The following is a 16,089-nucleotide window of genomic DNA, read 5'->3' on the forward strand; positions in this document are numbered from 1 at the left end:
GGTGAAAAGGGAGCTGCTACCTACGCTCAACATCATTTTGGTGAGTAAAGGATACCACAAATACTTTGGGTTTTGGAATTGGAAAATTTCTTTCTCATTTGTAGTTCATGTGTTGATTTAGTAAAAGTTTTTTTTCCGTTCGCTTGAGCAATAGTTAAGATTTTGGTTTTCCCATTCACCAAATACACGTTCGAGAAAAAAAAATTCTTCGCTTTGTCGTTTGCCACCAAAAGAAATTCATTTGCTGTATTTTAAATACTTCCAAATTTTAGGCTATTCACCTAATTGATCCTACATTTATATATGAAGTGGCAGTAACATTGAGCTGTCTGGAAGAGCACATGAATAATAATAGCCACTAACGAGATAAGAATCCAAAAGAAAACTCATCAAATAATTGAAATAAATATTATTCGATCTGTTCAAAAGCATCCATCGTAAAACACAGAACCCCCCACCCAACCCCACCGTTCGACATGCTATCACCAAAAACACTCCATCACTTCTCCTCTTTACTCATTTCATAAGGAACAACAAACTTTATTTTTTTTAATAATCTTTTTCTTTTCTTTTTTTTTCACAAATAGGGAACTAACTTTTGTAACTTTGTTTGTAAGACAATCTTATCTTTTCTTTTACACATTTTTACTCCATTTTTTCTCTCTTTATGTGACAACTATTCCCAACCTTTTTCTATCCTTTTCCAAATTTGTTTGGTATTTTTCATAATTGTGCATGTTGAACAAAAAAGAAACTCTTAAGAAATTTATAAAGAAATAAAGCTAACTAGTAACAATGTAACATGCATTACAAATTTTTGTTTTAAAATAACTTTTGTTGTTACTTACATGTTTCGAATAAAGAGTAACTTAAAAGCTTTATATTGTGATTAGTACAACTCATACACATCCCACATCCCATCATAATTTGGTTAAGTGAAGGACTCGCCAACGTGTCAACAGATCTAGCACCGCCAACTTCTCACATGGCATCATGGGGTATTATTATTATACACTACTAAAAGAACCAACTTCAATACGACGCCATGTATCTGCGTTTTGATAATAATTCCCACTTTTTCCTATTTAAATAAATCCTTCACTTTCCTCCTTTTACATTTCCTCACTCACTCTCTCAGAGAAAAGAAAAAAAGAAGAAGCAAAAAATGGCTCGATCTTTCGCTATCGCTGTGATCTGCATCGTCCTCGTCGCCGGCGTCGCTGGCCAAGCCCCAACTTCGCCACCAACCGCCACACCAGCACCACCAACTACAACAACTCCTCCACCAACAGCTACTCCTCCTCCCGTCTCAGCACCACCACCAGTCACAACTTCTCCTCCTCCAGTCACCACCGCACCTCCTCCAGCTAACCCACCACCACCAGTGTCATCTCCTCCTCCTGCTTCTCCTCCACCAGCAACTCCTCCTCCAGTCGCTTCTCCTCCTCCTCCCGTCGCTTCTCCTCCTCCAGCAACTCCTCCTCCCGTTGCTACTCCTCCTCCAGCTCCTCTAGCTTCCCCTCCTGCCCAAGTTCCGGCTCCAGCACCGACCACGAAGCCAGATTCTCCATCTCCTTCCCCGTCGTCTAGCCCACCTCTTCCGTCTAGCGATGCTCCTGGACCTAGCACCGAGTCGACCTCTCCTGGTCCTGGCCCTTCCACCGATGTAAACGACCAGGTTTGTAAACTCATTCTTCTAGATCTTGTACAATGTGTTTGAGATCTGAGATGTTTTGACTTTGAGACTTGCTTGATTTGTCTGAAACTGATTAGATCTAAACCAGTTTGAACTAGAAAAAAAAGTGAAAAACATGTTTAGCTCAATTTAGCAAGAGAATGCTAGTCCACGATAATGTGCGCCCGTATTGGTCTTGATGATTTTGGTCTGTCTGCCTCGAGATCTTCGGATCCGAGCCGCGGCGCGTGGGTGCAATAATCACGAGACATTGTCAGTCTACACGTGAATAGTAAATAATCCCACGTGGCAATATGCTTTTGCACCAATGTAGATCTAAGTTAAACTTTAGAGTTTATAGTAATAAAATATAGTCGTTAAGCGTGATGGACGGATTGTCTTAATATCTTCTGCTGTCCCAAGATTATTTTAAGTTTTTCAGCCCCTAGATTTTTGGATCTTTTCAAAGTAACCAAGGATTAATTTAATAATACCAGAAAAGTCCAATTTTGAAATTAAGGTGATGCTATCGCTTTTTTTATCCGAATAAACTGAAATGCTGTTGATATGAAAACCTTATGTTTTGCAGAATGGAGCTAGCAAGATGGTATCGAGCTTAGTATTTGGATCTGTGCTCGTTTGGTTTATGATCTAAGTGGAGTCTTTTGGCCACCACAGAAGTGTTCCTTGCATTTATTATTATGTCGTCGTCTCTTGTTTGTTCCATTGTATTGCTTGGGACTGAATTCTTTTGGGATTTATTATCTTTTGGAGAGGATACTACTGAGAGAGCTTGAGATGGAGATAGCAGCAGGATTTATTTTGTTTGCAGATACTTTTGTGGCTTCCTTTCGCATTCTATTTGATTATTATTAGTGTACTAAATTCCTTTTTTCTCCATGCCTATATTTCTTTTCTTTTGCCTTGTCTTCTTTCTTGATAACACACTGCTTAACTGGCCATTTCTTATGTGATTTACATACTAATCAAGAGGCCAATCAAAACTAGAAGAGGAAGAAAATTATAAGATTATAAAGAAATTTGCATGTACCGAACATTTTTGAGAAGTTTGGATGTACTGGACAAACCAAACCAAGTACAAAGGAGAAACAGAGAAGTACACAAGAAAGAAAAGATAGTACACAGATGATAGTACAAAGATGAAAGATGTATGAACCTCCCCCTATTTTGGTCAAACTCACTACAAATGGACTTTTGAAGAACATTCTTGGAGACTCTGACATGCCGTGAGTTTGTTTTAAAGCTTGTTTAAACATAGTAAATACATGTCCCTTTTTTTTTTGACGATCAAATACATGTCCCTTTACAACATAATTTTCCAGTTGCATCAATTTAACGAGTTCTATAGTTTTATTAACAACAACTGCACCATCTTGAATTATGAAGTTATGATCATTGAAAATCTTCTTGAGAGTTTTTAGTCACTTAGCAACAGTGCCGTGCCCAGGTCGGGGCTTAAGGCGAACTTAACATTAGAGGTTCTTTTAATATATTTTAAGAAAAAATAAATAAATATTAAAATTCAAAAGTATAATAAAAATAAAATTCAAAATTATAATTTTTAAAAAAAAATATATCTAAAAAAACTTTAAATATAATCGTTCTTCTTTCTCAATAAACTATTTCACCAACTTCTCTTAATCTTTTTTCCTTCTGTTTCACAATCTTACTCGGTCTTTCACAAATTAAGGTTTTGTTTTCCTTTTTTTATATATTTTTATAAATATATATATTCAAATAAGTCATACATGGGTTGTTTAGGAAATAAAATGACTCTTCAAACTATAATGATACACCATATTTTCCACAATTGAGGTTCCAAAAACACACACAAAAACTATATATTTTGGGGGTCTGAGGCAAATGCCTTTTTTCTTACCCATAGGCACGGCCTGCTTAGCAATGAAACTTCTTCAAATTAAAGTCAATTCTATTTTTTTTTGGGGGTCAAATTAAAGTCAATTCTAATTAGATCAACTTTTACTATAGGAACTAGAAAATATTTTTGTTAGTACATTATATCAGATTAGCTTTTTGATAATGGTGTTGTAAGTTAAATGGATTAATCACATTGTCCTCTAATACTTTTAATGAAAGACCAATCTAATATAATTAGATAAAACAAAACGTGATTAATCGAATAGTTTTCTAGTCGAATTATTAGTTCGTTTACCAGTCTTGTAAGCCACACAAGACGGAAATTATTTCACAGTGTCATAGGATGGGGATGATATATTGCCGCTTCGTTACAAATTCGGCCTGTCAAAAGGTGGTCTCGACATTCGTTCTTACACCGTTACACGTCCGACATGCCTTCTTAAAATTTGGCTATTAGTCTGTTACTGTCTCATAAGCCAAAATTGTGAGTCCTGTGACTGTATATTTGAATAAGGAACCTTGAAAAATAATAAAATATACGTTAGTTTAGAGAGGTTAGAACTTAGAAGAGTATAAAAGGTTATTTGCTTTTTTTTTTTCATTAATCCTGATTAACAAAGGGGATGCATTTGATCAAGGATTTAAAATAATTTGTATCAAAATGACAAATTTTTCTTTTTCTTTTTCTGAAAGCATTAAAATGACAAATTTTATGGTATTCATTTTTAAAAATAATCTTCTAACATTCATTTTTATTGGAGTGATGGTTTTAAAATATGTAAACAATCCACTGTTATTGTAAAATAACAATAACAGTGGGTTGGAGTGATGTTTTTATGTTATATGTAACTAATCCATTGATTTGTACTCAGTGGACTTTACTTAAATTTTGAATGACTTTAAGGTGTTTTGGTGGATTTTCATAGTTTAAAATAGGGATATTAAAATCTCATTATGGCTTTTGGTGAGATTGCATGTAGTTTTAAACAAATCATAATAACTTTCTTAATTGACCAAAAATCATTTGAAAAAACACTAAAATTTCAACAATGATGTAAAAATAACTTCTCATCACTGTGAGAAATATTGCAATTTTGATTTATTTTATGAATCATTGTACTCACACTGTCTTTAATAGATTGATGTTTTGACCATTTCACATATATTAAGAAAAGTTAAGTTTTTATCTATAAATTAATTTATAATTACTTTTTGGTAGAAAGAGAAAATATAAACTCTAAATAACATGCCTTGTGGAAAAAATTATAAAGTAAAAAAATTATTTAGGTTTTTTGATATATCATGGTTTTTACGGTTTTTAACCATTATATAAGTGTGCTTTTTGAGTCTCATGATTTGTTTTCTAGTATGTTTTTGAATCTTTATAGTTTATTAGGATTTTGGCACGGATGCAGCGAAATTGAGCAATTTGGATCGTTTTGGAGCATTTGACCGAGGAAATCAATTTGGCGTCTGATCATGTGACCAGCATCGACCGACACAAAAGCAGCATCGGTCGACACGAAGGCAATCCGACACAAGTCTTCAAAATTGGAAGTTTTACAAAGTTACCCGAAATTTTCCATAATTGCAACACAAGTCTCTGACTTGTTTTAGGACATATATATATATATATATATATATATATATATATAGTATTTTTAGGTTTGAGAAACCCTTAAGTTTTATTCTAGCAGCTTTTTGAGAGAGATATTGAGAGTTTTTGGAGAGACGGATCCGATTTCATCTGTAGAGAGAAGAATTCATGAACTTTCTTACATTTTGATATCTATTGCTTATTATTCAGAATATGATTTGTGTTTCATTGAATTTGTATGAGTAATTTGCTTGTTAGATTCATGGTTATTCACAGGGTTTTTATGATTTATTAGATCTGTGATTTTTTAGGGTTCTTTATCTTTTATGATCTTCATCCTTAGTTGTTCTTCACAATAATTCTTGATTGATCACCTAGAATTATTATCTTAGGGAAATAAATTGATATGAGAATATAATTGATTTTTCTGATTAAACCATTGATGAGCAAAAATACTTTCTACAAAGAGATTTGATTTAGTAATTTTGTGAACAATCTAACATGTTCTTAAAGCTGATTTTTAACCTAAAATTTTACAAAGAGATTTGAAATTTCTGGTTTTAAATTTAGATAATATTTGCAGTGAGAACTGATTTATTTTATAAAGAGTTTAGAGTTCTAGATCTGATTTTAATTGCTTGAACTTTAATTAATTTACTGATTTAATATTTTATAATTACCTGAGAAATTTCCTAGGCCTAACCTTTTGATTTTCTGATTTCACAACACTTTTATTTAATATTTTGCATTGCTTTTATTAATTTAAACCAACTTGTTTAGCGTAATAACAAAACTCTATAATTTATTGTGTAGTCTAGAGTTTTTGTGGAATTCGACCCCTACGTATTATATTGATCTCTTAATTTGAGAGAGTAGCTATAGGGTTTAATTTGAACATATCATTTTTAATGTACAACATCAATTTTTTAGGAACAAGAAAAAATATTAAAACATCAATTTATTAGAGTCAGAAGAAGTAATTTGAGTTTAGTTCTTCATAAAAAATATTAGAATAATCATATTCAGTATCTGAGTTTAATTCTTCTTAAATAATGAATTTTTATTTATTAAAATATATTAAACAAAATTATTCTAACCTATTTAATTGAACTATTGAAGCATTGCAACATTTTCTATATTTAATATTTAAGATCACATTACTCGGATAAAATCTTCATAAATTATTTTTATTAGATTTTAATTAAAATATCTTTTAATAAATTATTACAACCTGTTAATTAAACCACGACAAATTTAGTTTATTTGATGAACCATTAAAACTTTTCATTCCTATTTTGAACCGTTGCAACTTTTAGAAACTTTGATATTTATGGTTGTGTATATGATAGTAAAACATAATTAAATAATTTTTTTGTTATCATTGAATTAAATTAAAGTTATTTGTCGAACAACTGCAACTTTTGGTTTGTTTTTATCTTATTTTTTTGTTATGATTGTTTATATTTATAACCGTCTAACATTTTCTTTTATAAAATGTCATATTTTCATTACAACTCTTTTCGAGTCCGTCTGGATTTTTGGGGAGTTCTTGTGAGAGAAATCTAGTGGTTTTTCTCTTAATAAAATAAAATCAAAATTATAATCTCGATCGAGTTTTGGTTTCTGGGATTTTGTGTAGATTGAAGAATCGCCATTTTCTTTGATTTACTCTCATATATTTGTTTGTTTATTTGTGATCTTTATCGAGATCACTGAAAGGGGTTTTTAAAATTTTGATTTTTTTTTGGAGGGGAGAAGAAGAGAAGAGCTATTGAGCGCTATTAGTTTCCTTTTGTTGTTGAAAGATTTGTTCATCTTTCTATCATGACTTTGTGTTGTTTGGTTTGGTTACTGGGAAGAGGATGATGCAACAAGGTCAGGAGAAGAAGGTTTGTTTTTTTGTTGAATCTAAGTACCCTTTTTAGTAATGTGATTCATTGAACAGATCTTAAGATTCTTTGTTTTTTTTTTTTGTTTTTTTGGGGAACTAATTTGTACAAAACATGAAGGAGGTGGAGTTTTTCACAGAGTATGGTGATGCTAACCGTTATAGGATTCTTGAAGTTATTGGGAAAGGAAGCTATGGAGTTATTTGTGCAGCTATTGATACACATACTGAGAGAAATTTGCTATTAAGAAGATTAATGATGTCTTTGAACATGTCTCTGATGCTCTTTGTATCCTCCATGATGTTAAGATTCTTAGGCTCTTAAGGCACCCTGATATCGTTGAAATCAAAAGCATCATGTTGCCATCTTCCAAAAGAGAGTTCAAAGATATATACGTTGTGTTTGAGCTTATGGAATCTGATCTTCTTCAAGTCATCAAAGCTAATGATGACTTGACTCGCGAGCACCATCAGTTTTTTCTTCGTGCTTTGAAATAGGTGAGAAAAGTCTTTATTATTTCTTTTTCCCTAACTCAGATTTTTCGGTGATTTGTAAACTCTGTTGTTAACTGGATTCTGTCTGGAGACACAGATAATGTTTACTATCATGATCTTAAACCGAAGAACATTTTGGCCAATGCGAACTACAAGTTGAAAGTCTGTGACTTTGGACTAGCAAGAGTGGCGTTTAATGATGCACCTACAACAGTCTTTTGGACGGTATGCACCCTTATCTACACATTTTGCTGTCAACTGTTAATTCATATCTGGTAATCTCTCCAGTGTTTTTGAATTTTTTTCTCTTTTTCTTTCTTATTTTTTTCCAGGATTATGTTGCCACAAGATGGTACAGGGCACCTGAGCTATGTGGATCATTCTGCTCTAACGTAGCTGTAATTCTTCTCTATTTCTCTGTGATGTGATTGTAAAGTTTTAGGTTTGGTGTAGAAATCTGTGTGGTAGAGAGTGTTAGATATATGTTTCTAGATTACGTCTATGTGCATATTTCAATATAATCCCCTTCTTATCCATAAGTTACACAATTATAAATTTGATCTGAAATCAAGATGTGAGATAGTGCCTGCAACAAAGAAGTACAACCCAATTTAATATATAATAAAACCAAATAATAGTTTTAACATACATGAGACAGAGATAGTTTATATTAATAATAGTTTTCAATATTGTTAATCGTTCTTTATATTGTGGAATCCAAGTTGCTCTCTTTATATACTTTTGTTAATGTGTATGTGTGTAGGTAATGGGTATAGAACATAATTTGTATTGGATTTTCTCTATAATCTGGGTCAACGAACTAAGTGTTCTCTTGTTTTGTGTGTTAATTATCCATTTGTAATGATCTTTTGCTTGTTCTTTGCCGCGAGTGAGAAAAATATATCACCAAATCTGTGGTCAACAAGGTAGTACTCAATTTCTGATGATGAATCTTGGTTTCTTTTTGTTCTATATTCCAAGATTGGTTACTCGTTTACATTGATTTCTTTTTGTTCTTATGGCGAGGAAGACATTTCTAAAGAATGAGGTGTCTCTATGTAATCTCTTCTCTTTTTTATGTCCTTTCACTTCTCATGATGTTGGATATGAGGTTGTTGCGATTCTTGTGAGTCTTGGTCTTGATTCAGATTCAAAATTTGGGTTGATGCTGATGCAACCGGCTAAAGTTTCTTTGATTGTTGATATGTTAAATGATGGATTGAATGAGAGTCAAATCTATTGTGCGAGATTGTTTAGGGGATTGGTGTAAGAGAAGGGGTTTAGAGCAAAGCTGGTATCGAGCATAGTTTGCTTGTTGGGTTAATGAGATTGGTTAAGGATAAAAGACATAAAATGGAGTTTCCCCTGCACTTGAGTTGCTTAAACCAATCTTTGTTCACAAACAAGTTCAAAGCTTGATGGTTAGCATTGGAGCAGTGCCTCAATTGTCTGCAAATTAGTTCAAGAATGTTCGTCTCTTGGTGTTGAGGTCTGTCTTTTGCAAAGTTGTTACTTGTTATCCAGAGTGGGTGTGCTGCAGCGTTGAAGCAGCAGTTAGCAGAGCTGCTCAAACTTTGTAGTCTACATTATTGAGACACCATGTTTATTTCCAAATGCAAACACACATAGAATGACATCTCAAATTACATCTGAATTTGATACTTGTATTGTTAAATAGAGCATAAGTTGTGGTGGACCAAAAGTCTCCATAACATTGGTCTACTACTGTTGTAATAAACAATTGAAAAGAAAGTGAGATTTGACAAGTTAATCATTCAACAATCTCTACTGTTCTTTTGGAGAAAAAAAAATTTGCCCTGTTTTGACAATGAGGGACTTAGCTAATCTCTGTTTGAGTGTTTTGAGTGGGTTTAGTCGAAGTGGTGCTTTGGTTTGTTATTGCCCAATCATGATGTTGGTTGTGATCTTGAGGTTATTAAATTAGACTTGGGATGAGTTACTGAATTGGATTCATGAGATCTGTAAATATAGTTTTTTTTTATAATTGTTAGTTCGGTTTAGTTTAATTATTGAACTGAGCAAAGCTATTTTCCAAAACTTATTTAAAATTTTAAAATATGAATTTGATGTGTCTACGTAATATGTGTTTTTTAAAAAAATGTGTTTACAAAAAATATTTATATTAAAAATAGAGTCGTTATTATTAAATTGTTATGGTTTAGTTTAATTATTGAACTGAGCAGAGCTATTTTCCAAAACTTAGTTAAAAATATAAAATATGAATTTGATGTGTCTACATAATGTGTGTTTTTAAAAAATGTGTTTACAACAAAAATATATTTAAACATAATATGGTGCATTGTTATGCTCATATATATGGTTGGTGTTCTTAGAAAAATATCACGATGAAGCTATCTTAAATTCTAGAAAATATCGAATCGGTTTCACAAAAACATATAGGCTCAGTAACTAAAAGCTTTGTAGTCACTAAACAATTTTATCAAAAATAAAAAAAAACAATAATTACCAATTGAAAAATATATTATAATGATTGTCCATAAGTTGTATGAGTTGTGACGAGGAAGCTAAAAGAAACTAAAATTATAAACAACATACAAAAAAATAAACAAAAATATCTATACAACAAAAAATAACTATGTGGCGTAGCGCGTGTATTATCCTAGTTTATCAATAAATATTTGAAAAAAATTTCGAATTTTTTTTTTTTTTGAGTTTATTATTAAATAATTTAATAAAGATAAATAATAATAAAAAAATTGTAAGAACTATTTTATTAAAATGAGTTCCCGGAGATATCTTGGGGCTCGATCAATACCTAGTTATATGTATTAAATCACTTTAAAATCGTAAAACGTTTTCAAAAAATATGTTTAATATTACCAAATCAGTGAAAAATCTTGAATCAGTTTGTTCTTCTTCTTTGACAATCCAACCCTCGACATGATGACCATTTGCATATATAACCGCCATTTGACATATTCCTATTAAGTATTCTTTGTTTGGACATGTTCACTAAATCAAACTGGTTAAGTGGGATTTACAAAATTAGAGGAATCAAACACGTTAATTACTACATAAACAATATTGCAGTCTTGTATCCCGACTACTTATATCCGACTTAAGGATCGAAAATAATACATTTATTATCAGGTACGAGACTTATAGTATATACAACTTAAGGATGGCAAAGAATAATTTATTATCAGGCCGCAAGCCCGAGCCTTGGACATGGTCGGCTCTATAGTACATGCAAAGTTGGCAAATTATAGAAAATACTCTGACAAACTCATGTTATTATTACATCTGACCTTACCTGTAGAGTTGTTGAAAATTGTGCCATTTGGAGATTAAAGACAAACAAATAAGTGAGAGAGAACAAAAGAGTCATCATCTCGTGTGCGAGAAAGAAACCGCGTCGAATGAGGTCTTCAGGAGAACATCTCGTTAATTCCCCAAATGTTTTTCTTTTCTTTATGGTCTTTTTATATAACACATTTATTTTCATCTATAATATAGATCTGTCACCAGCCTGTTTCCCTCTTTCTCTTCGTTTCCCTTCACAACTTTATTCTTGAAAATATAACAACAACTGAATGATCCAATTAATAATAATTGTAAACATGTGAAACCGTGGCTCAAAAGATAAACTAATCTCTGTAATTTATAAGAAAGAATCATTATTTAACTCGCAATACAGTCTGTATCTTACTTACTTTGTTTTTAATAAATAACATTTCGAATGTATTCTTTTCATTTGTAAAGTACAGATGCAATGCTAGTATATTGATTTATAACAAATCAAAACGACGTTTCTTTTTGCTCAGTGTTGTTGTGACAGATTAAAACTGTGTAATTATTATTATGAATAATAAATACATAAAAATGAAAAATGATTGTAAGGAGTAGTGTGAATTTTTGTACGGTATTCTTAGACAAAAACTAAATAGCAATAACTGAACGAGTTGATTTTATTTAATAGTACTAAACCATAATTAAAGGTATAATACTGGATTTCTATTTTTTTTTTTTAAATAAAGAAGTTGGTAGCTTTGCCTATATAAGGGCAATAGAGAGATCACTAGAACAATAGAAACTTGATACTTGGATAGAAACTAACATCATCACAACTAAAGAAAGGCAAAAAAAAAAACATGAAGATAATTGTTTCCATCTTGGTTCTAGCTTCACTTCTTCTAGTCACTTCATCTCTTGCTTCTGCTACTGTCTCAGGTTTGTTATAAATCAATTCAAGTCTCTTCTCTCTGTGTTTTTCTTTTCTTAAAATTAATTATGATATATTTAGTGTAATTGGTTGAGGTCATAATGTTTCTTATGTTTTGTGTTTCCATTAGATGAAAAAATTCACAAAACATAAAAAACATGCAAATGAAATACAAAAGTTCATTGTTATATGATAAAAAACAATCATATATGTACACAAATTTGGGATGAACAGTTTCTTGCGATGGTGATGAAGATCCACAAGATCCATTAGTGGATCATCTAGATCCTTTTACATTGATAAGTGATGAGATGTTGCTCTTTGATGTTTGTTGTACTAGAAACAGTTATATTCATTCTCATAATCATAACCCTTAGAACATTTTTGGTAGAGTGAAGTAGTTTTTTTAAACTATGATAGATACAATATTACAAATCTTAGATATTATATGTACTACTTTTAAAAATGATCTTGTGTGGATCTTGTAGATGCTTTTGGTAGTGGCGCAGCAGCCCCGGCGCCTCAGATCAAAGATGGACCGGCATTAGAGACATGGTGTGGACAGAAGTGTGAAGGGAGATGCAAAGAAGCGGGGTTGAAAGATCGGTGTTTGAAGTATTGTGGGATATGTTGCAAAGACTGTCAGTGTGTTCCTTCCGGCACTTATGGGAACAAGCATGAATGTCCTTGCTATCGTGACAAGCTCACTAACAAAGGCACTCCTAAATGTCCTTGATTCTACTTCTTCCAACCAAATTTTTAAATAAATAAATAAATCTGAGAGATCCAGTGAAAATAAATGGATCTTTTGCATATGAGTTTTTTAATGTTTTTTTTGTTTCTTGTGTTAATTTGGTTTTAGTGATTATAATGTGGAATTATAAATTTATCACAACAATCAAAGCTATCTCATGATAGTTATATGTTATTAAAAATGTTGCTTTCTAAAGAATATTTTTATAGCTTTAACAAAATTTTCTTTGTTCTTTTGTAGTAAGTTTAAATTAATGAAAAATGTTAAAATTAATTTGCCAAGTGATCATGTTAGTGAAGAATATAATATAAAAATGTTAAAGAGAACTTTTTAATTCTAAATAAATAATTTTCTATCTAAGTTTGTATTGTACAATGAATGAGATGGTTCTATGAGGACTAGGAAGATAGAGAAGAGAAGATACGTGTTTGGTAAATAATTATGATGGGGCTGAGACTAGAGACAACTTTTACGATGTTCTTAAAAGACTGAGTAACGTGTTAGGTTCACCACGTGCTTCAACTGCTTCCTTGTCTGTGTTTTTTTTGTTCTCTACAATAATTTTGGGCATATCAAAGAACCAATTTCTATAAATAACTTAGGTTAGGTAACTATTTATCAGAATTCATTTACTAAAAGTATATTTGTGGGTTCTAATTCAGTAAATTCTAGTAATACGAAGTGCTCGCATCCGTTTGATGAATGGGAATTAGATTGCTGTTTTCTTCTAAAGATTTATTCAAAAATACACACAGTTGTACACTTTGCTGGAAATTGGAAGCTCTTGGTTCTAGTTTGAAAAATCATGTTTATCTAAAGGAAGTGGGTTTCGTTTATGGGCTCATGCATTCGGAAACCGGCAAAAAATTAAACGAAGGCTTCACTAAGGTAAACTGTTGAGCCAAGTGCAGAAGGGCCAGGTCAAATGAACCCACTTGCCACTCCTATTTCTGAGCCAAAAATTGCAGGACGAACTAAATGACCAAACGAGTATATTCCCAATTACAAATACACTTAGCTTTATTGCTTTACAAGTCCAATCACACAAACTGCAATAGGAAAAATAATTTTAGAAGAAGTAATTTCTTATGTTACACTTTACCTCGCACATGATTTTCTGGCCAACTCCAAGTTGCATGTATGTGCAAGAGCTAAAGCTCGAAGGCTGGCCTGTCTCCTAGTCACTTGCACACTTTGTTGGTTTATGTCAAGGCCGGTGATATCCATGTAAGACAATGTCGGGATATATGAAGATAGCTTCAAGCAACGTTCTCAGTTCCATTTGCATCGCACGTCAAAGAAAGAACCTCCATCAGTTCCATTCGATATTCCAAACCTCTGAGATAATGTCCCAACAGCATGGACCTTTTAATAGAAAGCACACACCATGGTATAAGATGTCTTTGACAAGAAAAACAAGAACACTCTAAAGTTCCTTTTGAGAGGATTTATTTGTGCATCAGTGCATTTAGTTAAATATATGAAATCTATGTTGAGCGTAGCAAGGGACTTAGAGAGTAAGCAAAGCAGTTCTAACCAGAAGAGGAGACGAGCAAGGTAGTCTCGAGTCAGTGAGATAAGAGGCTGAAACTGCAACGATGTGTTCTCTACAAGTTCAGCACAATCTTCATCACTTTTTGCTTTTACCGTTTCAGTAGGTGGGACTTCTGATGCTGGGAACTTGGAGTGCATCCTTGGTGAGAGAGTTGCCAAAAGACCATGAACAACAGAATGAATTGTCTCTTTCACCTCGGGAGCCGCAGGTTCTGACAACTCAGCTACCTGTTTAAAATAGTGTTTAGATGGTCAGACAGAACCAGAAAGAGAAGCAAATATATCTCAAAAGATCAAACATGGCTTCAAAGAGTTTTGCACAAACCTTCTCAGGTTGCAAAGATCTTAAGTAGTCCAGCAAATCATTCTTCTCTTCACCAACAAATTGTTGCATTTGAAGGGCAGCGTGTTTTCGCCTCATTTCTTGTAATTCCTATAATGCAGTGAGATAAAAAAAATGTCACAGAAAGATATTCACAAAACCAAACAAGAAAAGAAAGAAATGACTACACTAGAAACTGTACCTTTTTCACAGAAGACAATTGCGACTGTAAACGGAAGATGTATTCTTGAGCTTCAGAAGATACTCTGCCCAAACCTTCTTCATCAATCATTTCAGTAAGGCTCTGAGTTAAGCTATCCCTAGTGGATGAAACATCATTCTCATCAGTCCCTTTCAAATCGTATTCAGTATGTTCCGGTGTGTGGCTTTCCAAGTCTTCTCCATGCATATCAAGATTCTTTTCAAGAAAAAGCCGATACTCAGCATTCCGCAACGTATACCTGCACATGTGTATCAAAACATCAGAAAGATGTACTCGTATACTCTCTCATATAAAGAGACAATCCCTACAACATACAAGATACCACTACTATGTACTTATAAAGCTAATTTGGTATTACCACACCCAGTCAAGCTGCTTATGTGATATCATAAAAGCAGATCCACAATCTTATTCAATTCGAAAACAAGTATCACTTTCCTACAAATTTGATAATTCTCTCAACTACAAAAATCCACTACCTCTATGTAAATCAGCTTCCACCAAACCGTAAACTATGCCAGAACAAACATCACAATGTTCAAAGAGAACATATCATCTAATCCTAGCTCTTAAACCATTATAGTTCACAACTAATAAAAACAAAACAGAGTTAAAAAAAAACTTCAATTACAAATGAAAATAGTATTGATGAGAACATACCCAGTCATCATAGATGAAACCAAAAGCTTAGACAAAGGTTCCCAAAGCGACTCAATATGAACTTGAAACCTATCAGATGGAAGAAGCCCCAACATGCCTGAGATTGTTCTTTTCATTGCATCCAAAGTAGTCACTGGAACATCCTTCTGAATCAAACTCACATCTAATGGTTCAATCTCTTGGATAAGATCAGAAAGGACACCTTTTTTGGAAGGATTAGGTGATCGAGAATCAGAATGGAGAGTGAAGTCGTCGAGAGAGAAGCCATCGTCGCCACGATTACTACTGAAACTGTTCGAAGAAGTTGCGGAAGAAGAAGTAATAGTTGTGAGAGCTTTGCGGAATCTACGATTGAATCGAGGGAGAAGGAAGATGAAAGGAAGAGGCTTTGTGGGTTTACGGAGAAGTTGAGGAAGAGAAAGAGAGAAGGAAGAAATAGTCGTTGTCGCCATTAAAGGTGGAAGCTTTAATGGCGGAATTGTACGATTTTTCTTCTTCTTCTTCTTCTTCTTCCTCTTCCTCTTAGCATCAAAACAAACCCTAATTCCTCTTTTGAGCTCTCTGTTCTGTTTTATCGTCAGCCACAAAACTAACCGGAACGTGACAAAAACGATGAATGCGACAAAACAACATCGTCAACGGACACGGTTTGGTCCTGACCGGTTTAGTGTAGTGCCAGCTGCTGGTCCATTGGTGAACCTGTGGGATCGCGGTTTTGTCATTCCATGGCCGGTTAAATGGTTGCTGAAGTAACCCGACCCGATCCGAATGAGATGTCTGTGGGCGGGTTCAATCGGACACATTTATTATAATAGTTT

The 16,089-nt window shown here is 33.1% G+C and overlaps 3 protein-coding genes and 1 long non-coding RNA gene across 4 annotated transcripts; 3 read left to right on the forward strand and 1 right to left on the reverse strand.

Annotated features, from left to right (window-relative positions):
• The first annotated feature begins 797 nt into the window (after positions 1 to 797).
• On the forward strand, positions 798 to 2,575 carry LOC104793260 (classical arabinogalactan protein 9). The gene is made up of 2 exons (XM_010519588.3): positions 798 to 1,678; positions 2,265 to 2,575. The coding sequence occupies exons 1-2, from the start codon at positions 1,166 to 1,168 to the stop codon at positions 2,328 to 2,330; spliced, it is 579 nt and encodes a 192-aa protein (XP_010517890.2). The 5' UTR covers positions 798 to 1,165; the 3' UTR covers positions 2,331 to 2,575.
• A 3,055-nt stretch (positions 2,576 to 5,630) lies between these two features.
• LOC147949997 (uncharacterized) lies at positions 5,631 to 8,109 on the forward strand. The gene is made up of 4 exons (XR_015596228.1): positions 5,631 to 7,060; positions 7,181 to 7,557; positions 7,652 to 7,779; positions 7,887 to 8,109. It is a non-coding gene; the product is annotated as an uncharacterized LOC147949997 (long non-coding RNA).
• Positions 8,110 to 11,570: 3,461 nt separating this feature from the next.
• On the forward strand, positions 11,571 to 12,732 carry LOC104793269 (gibberellin-regulated protein 7). Its single transcript, XM_010519600.3, has 2 exons — positions 11,571 to 11,766; positions 12,247 to 12,732. The coding sequence occupies exons 1-2, from the start codon at positions 11,688 to 11,690 to the stop codon at positions 12,492 to 12,494; spliced, it is 327 nt and encodes a 108-aa protein (XP_010517902.1). The 5' UTR covers positions 11,571 to 11,687; the 3' UTR covers positions 12,495 to 12,732.
• Positions 12,733 to 13,474: 742 nt separating this feature from the next.
• Positions 13,475 to 16,089, reverse strand: LOC104793279 (uncharacterized). Its single transcript, XM_087459913.1, has 5 exons — positions 15,272 to 16,089; positions 14,591 to 14,849; positions 14,392 to 14,499; positions 14,050 to 14,294; positions 13,475 to 13,877 (listed from the first exon to the last, which is right to left on the reverse strand). The coding sequence occupies exons 1-5, from the start codon at positions 15,721 to 15,723 to the stop codon at positions 13,772 to 13,774; spliced, it is 1,170 nt and encodes a 389-aa protein (XP_087316039.1). The 5' UTR covers positions 15,724 to 16,089; the 3' UTR covers positions 13,475 to 13,771.

Source organism: Camelina sativa, chromosome 1 (assembly GCF_030686135.1).
Source record: "Camelina sativa cultivar CO46 ecotype springtype chromosome 1, ASM3068613v1".
Taxonomy (NCBI): Eukaryota; Viridiplantae; Streptophyta; class Magnoliopsida; order Brassicales; family Brassicaceae; genus Camelina; species Camelina sativa.